General features: G+C 44.1%; 1 protein-coding gene across 9 annotated transcripts in view; it reads right to left on the reverse strand.

Annotated features, from left to right (window-relative positions):
• SLC44A1 (solute carrier family 44 member 1) overlaps positions 1-5819 on the reverse strand; it is a 77218-nt gene extending 71399 nt beyond the window's left edge. For 8 of the 9 annotated variants that reach the window (XM_054177917.1, XM_054177914.1, XM_054177918.1 and 5 more), the window contains exon 1: positions 5737-5819. In XM_054177917.1, the coding sequence (XP_054033892.1) occupies positions 5737-5763 (27 nt within the window). In that variant the 5' untranslated portion in view covers positions 5764-5819. The remainder of the gene's footprint in view (positions 1-5736) is intronic. The other variant, XM_054177912.1, reaches the window with a different exon arrangement.
• Between the last annotated feature and the right edge of the window lie 4749 nt (positions 5820-10568).

A 10568-nucleotide genomic window follows, 5' to 3' on the forward strand; every position in this document is an offset into this window, starting at 1 on the left:
AGAAGGATCTGTTCATGATTAATTATTGATGAGCACATAGATTGCTCCAAGACAGTAACTGTATAATGTAGCTGACATTGCACAAGGTTTCCCCAAAAAGCTCAAGCTTCAAGGTGGTTACTGTCAAGAGACAACAAGCACGCAAAAAATATAGCTAAGTTCACTTAAACAAGCGGAGAATGGTCTGAGCCACTAAAGAAACAAAGAGGATGTCACAGTTTTACCAATGAAAAGGAACAAGAGGTAAACAACAACACTACTTGTGATGATAAACTGTAGATCACAGAAGATGCTACATGAGGGAAGTGAAATAACTTTGTAGAGTAAGAATGAAAGAGAAATATGAAATGCACTAAAAAGACATAGATTGAGGTGCTTCAACAGGTAAACCAGCAGTGGAACAACAGGAAAGAATGACCACACCTGGAAGAAAGTCTGGTATGGTTGTATTAAGCTAGCATTACTCGTAACAGCTCAAATTGAAAAATTTAGTAGACTACTAGGCAAGCTAACAGAAGGCGGGGGAAAGACTCTAAGTACAGGCACAGACAAGTGTAGAGGCAAAGAAATAATAATGAGAGAATAGAATACAGAGACATAAAAACAGGATAGTACTTTTCCTCTTCTCACACCTGCTGAGTGGATGGACCACAAGACAGGAAAGGGGGAGCAAAGTCTCTCCACTGCAAGAGAACTAGGGAGGGATGATGACTGGGAGGACGAAAGTCACTGCGACAGGGACCAGAGGGGTAAAGTCAGGTTTGTGAGCACAGGAGGAACCTGAAGATACACAAGTCTGTGGGATCTGACAAGGTGCATCCCAGAGCCCTGAAGGAATTTGCTGATGTAGTTGCCAACCCACTCTCTATATGTGAAAAGTCCTGGCAGTCAGGTGAAGTCCTGGGTGACTGGAAAAAGGGGAAACATTGCAACCAATCATTTCAACATGTATAGTCCTGCCTGACCCATCTAGGGGCCTTCTACCATAGAATGACTACATCAGTGAACAAGGGAAGAGCTAGGGATATTGTCTATCTGAACTATAACACTCCCACAACATCTTTCTCTCAAAACTGGGAGGGATACGGACTTGATAGGTGGACTGTGGGTACAAGCTTGCAGACAATGATGAACTACAGGTGTGGTTGACATATGTGGGGAGGCAGGATGTCACCCAGAGCAACCATATGCAGGCCTGTGGGAAACTCATGCTAAATCCTGCACCTGAGTAGAGACAATGCCTGCTATCAGTGCAGGCAGTGGGGATGAAGGGATTGAGAACAGCCCTGCAGAAGATGACTTTGGGATAGTGGTGAAAAGCTGGACATGAGATGGCATATGAGCTCACAGACCAGAAAGCCAACTGTATCCTGGGCTGTATCAAAACAAGCATGGACAACAGGTTCAGAGAGATGATTCTGCCTTTCTGCTGTCATCTAGCAAAACCCCAGCTGGAGTACTGTGTCCAGCTCTGGAGTCTTCAGCACAAGAAAAGACATGAACCTGTTGGCATGGGTCCACAGGAGGGCCACAAAAATGATCAAAGGCATGGAACATCTCTTCCATGAAGAAAGGCTGAGAGTGTCTGGGTTGTTCAGCCTGGAGACAAGAAGGCTCAAGGAAGCCCTCACTGCAGCCGTAAAGGGGGCCTATAAGAAGGGGACAATCTTACTAGCAGGGCCTCTTGTGGTAGGACAATAGGTAAAGACTTTAAGCTAAAAGACTGTAGATTTAGACTAGATAGAATCATAGAATCATTAAGGTTGGAAAAAAAATCTCTAATATCATCAAGTCTAACCATCAACCCAACATCACCATGTCCCACAGACTACACATTTTTTTTATCCAGAGATGATAGTTCCCACCATTCTCCTGGGCAGTGCAGTCTGTTCCAATGCTTGATCATTCTTTCAGTAAGTAATTTTTACCTAATACCTAATATAAACCTCCCCTGGTACCACTTGATGCCATTTCCTCTTGTTTTTTCACAATAAGGCTGGTGAAACACCGGAATAAGTTGTCCATAGAGGTGGTAGATGCCTCATTCCTGGAAACACTCAAGGTCAGTTTGGATGGGGCAACCTGCTAAAGATGTTCCTGCTCACTGCATTGGGGTTGGACTAGATGGGATTTAAAGGTCCCTTCAAAGCCAAAATATTCTATGGTTCTGTGATGACTCTATGATTACAGAAGCACTGGGACAACAAGACATCAAGTAGTAGAAGATTACAGATAATATTGAAAGCAGCAGAGATCTAAGAGGGTAAGAAAGAAGGGAAATCCTTGGAACTTGCCCAAGAAAAACCTCTAGAGATATCAAGGCAACATCAGCAGAGCACAGAACCTGGATAGGAATGAATTTAGTATGAAGGAAAAGGAGAGAATATCTGAGAACAAACAAATTCTTTGGTTCAGACATTTGGAAAAGGAGGGAAGCGCACTAGAGCTGACTTCCTATCCTTAAGGATGGTGAATAAAATTAGGAAGGGAGTAAGACAGCAGCAAGAGATAAAAAATAGAAATATGGAAGTAAAACAGAAAAAAGTGCATCAGTGTGGCTTTGGGGTCAGGCTAATCATTTAAAGGTGGAAAAAGCAGAGAGAAAACATGAGAATCCATCACTGTTAACTATCGGGAAGGAGTGCTCAGCACAGGTAAACATGCCAATTCTGATCAGTTTTCCCCTGGAAACCTTTTGATTCTACAGGCGAAGGGAAAAGCCTAAGGCAGCACTCTAGACAGATTGCAAAGCAAAGGAACTGGGAAATGCATTTATGGAGGGGGGGGAAAAAAGGATATTTGAGTTATGAAATCGAGTATGAGTTAAGAAGATGATGTCAAAGAAATCTGCCTGGTTCAACAACCCATCACAGGTAGGCGCATTACCGTAAGTGAGATGAAGAGGTAGGTCATGAGAAAGGGACTTGGAGTAATCAGATAAGATAGCTGGCAAAAATAAAAAAACTCATAATGATTTCTCTCAGAGACAGAATCAGGGATTAGCAGATGAAGAACAAATAGGCTACAGAGATGAAGAATAAACTTAATGAGAAAGCACCTTGAAAAACAAAGTCATAAGGAATGAGGTTGAGGCATCCATAACAAGAGACTGTCAAAGTTTAAGGCGTAGCTACACAGGGTAACATGAAGGAACATCTTCTGAACATACCCCTACTGAAGTCATGCTTAAGAGGAAACAAAGGGCTAAGAACAAAGACAATGGTAGATGAGGAACACAACATGTATTGTTAATGATAAACAGGGAGGGTAAGACAGGCACTAGGCTCTAATGTAATGCTGTACTGTTGATAGCAAGATTTCTGCAATCAATGTATCAGACAACATTGCTGCTGATAAAATATTCAGCAACTAGCCTTTAATTTAGGTTTCCTGAGGAGGTACACAATTGCTCATGTCTAAGGAATTAAATAAACTGATTTTTCATACTTCAGTTATGTATACAGGGTACAAAGCCCAATTACTGCACCATATCTTGCCACACTGGAACAGACATATTTCACCAAAAAACCAAACAAAAACCCCAATCCCACCCCCCCGCATACACACACAAAAAAACCCCAACAATACCACCACAATCCAGTTAGTTGAAATCTATGAAGAAGCCAGGTATTTAAAAGATCTGGTCCTCTGTTTCTTCTGCTTTTGATAAACTGTTACCCACAAATGACCCTGAATTTTCATTTAAGAAGAAAATGTAACAGACTAGAAACTCAAATTCATAAAGAAGAGCTAGAAAGAGACTATTAAACACTTAAGAAACACAGTTTGGCTAGGAATCACACAAAATAACATTGGAAAATATTGGAAAACATTACTTCTAAACAGCAAGTACTGCAAGTCTCTATCAGCTCTCCTTAAGCCACTCCTGACAGATGTTTATCTAACATGTCTTTTAGCAAACCTCAAACAATATATTGACTCCAATCTCTATTGGCAGTCTACTGCAGTAAATAAACAATTTTTAGATCTTCCTCTGATATTTGGCATTTATCTCCCACTGAAATGCAAACCATTTCTTCATGTACCATAAAGCTGATTGCCTTCCTCTTTGCAGCAAATTTGCTGTACAGAAAGGATGTTCTCTATTGCCACCGGACAGCTCTCTGCAGTGTTTTGAATTGGAGGGACAGAGCCTTAATTTAAAAATAAAAAAAAAAAAAGTATGCCTGAGCAGATGAGCCACAAAAACTCATCTCTGTGATGAGTCATCTGGGACAGCAGAGACAGACTTTCCCACATAAGCAGTCTGCTGGAAGCTGGATTCAGCCACTGCAAGTGACACAGCCAAAAGAAACTAACATTTACAAGCAAGCAAACAGCCACAGCATTAGTCATGATCGCTCGTCCTACAGCCTTCAGAAAGGAGCCAAGAAGAAAACAGTATAGCCCTGGTCATGCTGTTCAAAGGGAAAGTTAAAACGGGAAACAGCCGCAAACTGGAGCACTGGGTGGAGCTCCCGATTGTGCCTTGGTTGGCAGCACCATTCAGGAGGGGGAAAAAAGGAGTCAGTAAGGGCAACGCAGAGCAAGGGAGGAGGGGAAAGAAAGAAAAAAGAAGCTCGGAAATAGATGTGCATGGGGAGAGTCACACACAGGGCAAAGTATGCAGGGAGGCACCTAAACCCTTGGTCATGGGAGTGGGTGAATGGACTGGGATTATAACCACCTTCCTTTCCAAAGAGTGGACCTGAGGGAGTACCTCAACATGGCAAGTTTCCTGCCAGCAGATGGCTTCTCTCTGGGGTGGGGCAACAGGGACCCCAAAGGAAAAGCTGCAAGGAAGGGGTGGGAGCACAGAGTTATATAGGGGAGTGCATGGAGGCATGGCAGAGGGGAGGAGGGAGTGCAGAGCCACAGGATGGATGCAAGGCAGTATATGGATTGCAGGGGAGAGCTGGAGATACACAGCTGCAGCCATGGCTGAGAACGGGAGCAGGGTATGGTGAAGACTGCAAAACCGTAACAGGACTGGGGGAAGAAGAGAAAAGCTGATGCTGACCCACAGGGGAAGCAGCTCACAGAACAGTGTGCAGAGCAATGCAGGGGGTGCAAGTGCATAGCATGGTGGGAGAAAGGCTATGGGAGGGTGAACAAGCGGGTGCACAGCCACAAGGAGAAAAACCAACTACAGAGGGGCCAAGATGTTGCACAGTTCCACTCATTAAGACCAGGGAGAGGAAGGTGTAAAGGGGTTAACAGCCATGAGAAGGACTATGAGAGGGGAAAGCAATGGGTTTGCAACCGTGGGTGAGCAGAGTTGTTGGCAGGGCGTGGGGGGCTGAGAGGAGAAGGAAAAGCAAGGGGTTCACAACCATGGGTGAGTGTATTTACAAGGGATGCAAGCGAGTGAGTGCGCAGCCATGAGAAAGTGGTGCTACAGGTGTAGCACAGACACAGGAGAGCGAAGCTATGGTGGTGGGAGTGGGAGGAAAGTGATGCACAGGAGAGCAGGGTTATAAGGGGATGCACGGCCACCAGCACGCAAAGCTGTGAAGGGAACAAGTGGATGCAAAGCTATGGAATACGGAGACCCAGGGACAAGCGGAAGAGTACAGCCGCGGGGGACAGCAGGCCTGCAAGCAGGCGAAACGGGGTCTGGCAGCGCGGGAGAGCAGGGCCCGGCAAAGGGAGCGGGCAGCTGGGCCCGGGAGCGGGCAGCAGGGCCCGGGAGCGGAAGCGGGCAGCAGGGCCCGCCGGCGGGCGCAGGCCGCTCACCTGCGCGGTGGAGCTGCAGCAGCCCATGGCGTTCACGCGTCTCTGACCTGGCGGTGCCCGCTAAGCGCCAGGCGGCGGCGGCGGCGGCAGGGGCGAAAGGCAGACGCTGGACATCCACTCGCCGCGACGGCCCGCCCCGGGCGGCGATGAGACGCGGTGCAGAGGACCGCGGGGCCAGATCAGGCAAGCGCGGCTGCAGCACCAGCCCCGCCACGGCGCCCCCTCATCCTACCCCTGGCGGCGGCAGTGGCCGCTGCTGAGAGGAAGGGGGCGGGGCCGAGAGGGTGCTGGGGAGGGGCCGACCGGGGCGGGGCCAGGATATTGCAGCACGGGGGGTACCTGCCCGCCCGAGTGGCACCGCCCCCGCTTCCACCCCGCCCCGCGGGTCGCTTGTGGTGGCGCAGTTGCTTTTCCTCAGTCGTCAAGGCGACGACAGGGTTGGTGGTCGGGCTGTGTCTGCAGGCTCGGCCCGGCTCTGCTCGGCTCCGCTCGGTTATGGTGTGGGGCCTTGGCTGCCGCCTTTTGGAACCAGACATGCCGAGATGTACCTGACTCTTTTTTTTTTTCCCCTGTAGAAGCCCCGGGAGAGGGGCCACTGCCCAGTGCAGGGACAGCACGGGAGACAGCCGTATGGGCAACCTGTGCTCTCGTCATCTCGTCAGGGTTTCCAAAATACACTCTGGAAAGAAAAGGAAAAAGGAAAAGGGGGGGGGGGGGGGACACGGAATGCGCAAGAAAATCTCTCTAAAAGGAAGAGAGCTGCATGTAATACATGTAGCACTGTAATACATGTACTGGGAGGTGCGAGAGGAGACAAGGTGCTTCTGCTTGCTCATGGGAGACGCTTGAGAACCCCATAGGCAGCAGGCGTGTGTCTTACACTGCTTTTAGTGTGGTTTATCATAATCCTGACTAGTTCTTACCATTGTTGCAACGTGCTGAGTACCCAATCATCTGAAATGGTCGCCTTGAGTGATTGTAAAAGATGCCTCTCCCCTGGATTTACAGCTGATTGCAGTGTTTTTTCCACCGTTTTTGGTACGCTTTGTAGCCTTCCCAGAGACACAAATGCGGGTGTCATTCTTTTGAAGTGTATGCCTCAGTAACTAATAGAAGTTCAATCAGCTGTAGGTTAAACCATGTTCCTAAACCATGTGGGTAGCAACAAATGCCTAAAATCTTCTGAACCAGTGAAATCACTACAGGGCTGCACCTAGTAGTCATTAATGGCAACACAGGCAAGACCTTTTCTTGGGAGTTCTCCCTGGAAACTAGCAATCCCTCATAAAGTAAGATTTCTGGCCCAGTTGTTCTGTTTGAACGTGGCCTAAATATGTTATTTTCTAAAGTAAAATATTTTTGTTGAGGCTTCACTCTTTATCTGGTTTAATTCTACCAGTATAGTAGAATATCTGTGATGAAAAATAACATTGCAATGACTTAAGTTTAAAATTATTCTTTGACAGGCAGAAGGAGGAAAAAGAGGCCTTGTGACTAGAGAAGGAGTCTTGTTAAGCTTCCAAAATAGAACAAAAACTGGCATGTGGGTGAATTGTGAATCATACCTTTTTTTTTTTTTTTTCTTAGATCTTCTCAGTTCAGTGGCAAGTGATATCACTTCTCACAATTATCATATTTTTCTAACACCTGGTTAAAATACTTTTTTACCACCTTAATGTGTATCACTGTTACTTCTCCTTGTTCTGCCTCATTAGATCTAGATATTTCTGTTGTATTAAAAGATGTAGCCATCAAAGAACTGCTTTGCAGGATCACACTCTATGAGGTATACTTATTTTTTTGATAGACACAGGAATAGATAATAAGAAATCCATGGTCAATTATTCTATAACTGGACATGTCACTTCAGTTTCTCTTTTCCTCAGTTTTGCCACTTAAAAAATTTACTTTTGTCCCAGTGTGTGTCCTTTTTGTTTCATTGGGTAAAAACAGTATGCTGTCTGTGCAATACATGTGATTTAGTCAGTCTGTTAAATAGACAAAATCCAATTCTTTTAAATAGTCTTTTCGCTTAGGACTTCTATTTCAATAGTTTCTTTTAGCACCTGGAAGTATAGTGGTAATCACATACTGCCTCCTACTTTTTGCATGCAAACTAAACACATTCAGTGCAATTATCAAAAGATAGTAGTGGATTAAAACAGTCTACCTCACAGATTTCATGAACTCTTGGAGGAAAAAACCCCAGAATTCTAGCCAATAACCAAAAGATTTGTGCAGGAGTATAAGGAGGAATAGCAGAGCTTTACAGTGATTAAGAAATGCCAGTCCTTCACTGGCTGGGAAAGCTGATATGGAAAAGCTTCTGAAGATTTACCAGCTGTAGCATAGGTAACTGCAGTTTAGCCTAGGTATGTGAAACTCGAGGAAGCATTTGGACGAGTCTGAGTGTTCCAAATAATTACACAAAGGAGAGGAAGATTAAGTTCTTGCTTATTCATGACTCCACTTGCTTTTATGTTTATTTAAATCAGTATTTTGTGAAGAAACTAGGCCTTGCACCTAGCATATTCTTAGGCGTATTTTTTTAATTGTGCTTTATGGATTCCTTTCTGAAACTCACTACAGTCTGCTCTAAGGTAGGGGTGCATCACCACTTAAGTGCAAATCCGACTGCCTGATGAGAATCTACCCTTTTTTCCATAACAGATTTGATTCTTCTCTTCTCCCTGCAACCAAGAAGGATAAGCTATATCTATATTTTCATTTCAGTGCTAGGCTCAGGATGACAGGTTAGAGTTTTTGAAGTTACATCTGATACTGAGACAGCAACAGCATAAAGGCCATAAAATGGCAAAAATGCTTTCAGTACTTGGGTAAGTTGCAGGTTGCATCCAGACTGCTTCCAATCTGGGAAATGTGTGGAGGGGAAAAAAAAAAAAAAAAAAAGGAAACATTCCAGACAGCGTGAATTGTATAATATTTACCATTTTTCCCACTAGGTGTAGGGTCTTGGCTTTAGGCACCCCTATTCAAACATCTAAGGATTTTGCAACACATAAAACAATTTATAGATTTTGCTTCATATTAAGGAGAGAAATTCCTTCAAAGTAGCAGTGGATAAATCCAGACCATTTGATTGTGTTCTTAAGTATAAGATTTTGCGATGGAGTTGTCAAACAGGTTCAGTACTGGGCCAACTTCTTAGTTCAAAGGATGGCTTTCCAGTTAGTGAAATGGAAGAGTTGCATCACGAAGATTAAAAATTGAGTACTGCGCCAGCAAAGCATTGTTACAGTCTCTTGTGTTCATCTCCTCTTTTCTAACAGACAAACTGAATTTATTAGCAGTTTGCTGACTTCTTCCACCTACCAATAAATCTACTCCTATGAGTGCCTGGCAACCACTCTGCATTTTTAAAGTTTTCTCCTGTATGCTTAGCCTCAATATGGTAAGATATTGGACATTGTATTATTCCATTAAACTCTCCTTATTTCAACCCACAGGGCTTTTTATGTTTCATAGACTCCCGGTCATGGGAGTCTCTGTTATGTGTGAACAACTGTTTCTGGAACCCCCTGGCTTGGTCAAAACCAGGACAACCAGGTAGAGGTTGCTGGATTGGCATTGGCATTCAGCTCAGGTGCAGGCTTAAGATCAAACAGTGCTTCATCATGGACACAAATGTTCATTCATATACTCAACACAGGTGAATAAACACTGATGGAGCTCAAAATATTGATGTGTCCTGTGTGTGAGTCCTTGAAAGTACTCTTTTGAAACTTTTGAAACCATCAAGGTAGATGGAAACTGTGACTGTGGACTGTCATAGAGCACAGTATAATTTAGCTACATACTGCAGCTGGCTGTGTGCATACAAGTAATGGAGCTGTCGATGGCTAACAGAGGACATGAGGAGCTTCACATACAATTTCATTCTGAGGTGGGTTTTAAAAGTCCCAGTTTTACACAATGGTTCTTTGAGCCACTTACGTTCACCTTTAAAATGAGAGTCTTAAAAAGTTACCCAAAGGTCACCGTTCCAATTGCAAATATTAATATATATATATGAATATAAATATGTGTACATGTATATGTGCATACATAAATATAACCAGGCATAAAGATGTATTTGAAATTAAGGATCACAGTGTGCCTGTTTCCTACACATACAGACGTGCTTAACTTTAATCTCATAACAAGTCCTATGCTTTGTGGAAGCCTGTAAGTGATGATAAGAATGTTTGAAAGTCTGGTGTTACATTAAATTTTCTGTATCACAGAACAATGAAGACTTTCAGAAGTTCTGTGCACCTATCAGCTCCTGTAATCTTGCCTGTCTTTTGGAAATGAAACCAAAACAACATAAAAACAACCCAGAACACCTGAAAAACCCAAACACATTGGATATTTAAGAAAATAAACTGTACATGTAGAACCTAGCTAGTCCAGTTGGAGAGTTTCCATCCATCCTGGACAGCTGGATGGTACTGTGAACAAGATACGTGCTCCAGAAATGTAGGTTTTATCTACTCAGCAGTATGGAACATAAGGCTTCTTGTGTCGATTGAATATGGTTTATATTGGTTGACACAGCCTCATAATAATAGGGTGTAAGGCCACCATAAGTTGGGGGCGGGGGGAAAGGAGGTCCTTTCACATCTGCAATGTTCACTGTGAGCTAGTCCAGTTGCTTCTGATTGTTTATTCAACCTCAGATGTAATTTACAGGAGCACAAGCAGTCACATTTTTTTTTAGGTTTGGTTTGGTTTGGTTTGTCCAGAGTGTTCTGATTGCTCTTTGCTTCTTCCTGACACCATTCACACTTAGGCATCTAGTCACCTGCACCATTTTTTCTGGCTATTAATGC

This window comes from Dryobates pubescens, chromosome Z (genome assembly GCF_014839835.1).
Source record: "Dryobates pubescens isolate bDryPub1 chromosome Z, bDryPub1.pri, whole genome shotgun sequence".
Classification (NCBI taxonomy): Eukaryota; Metazoa; Chordata; class Aves; order Piciformes; family Picidae; genus Dryobates; species Dryobates pubescens.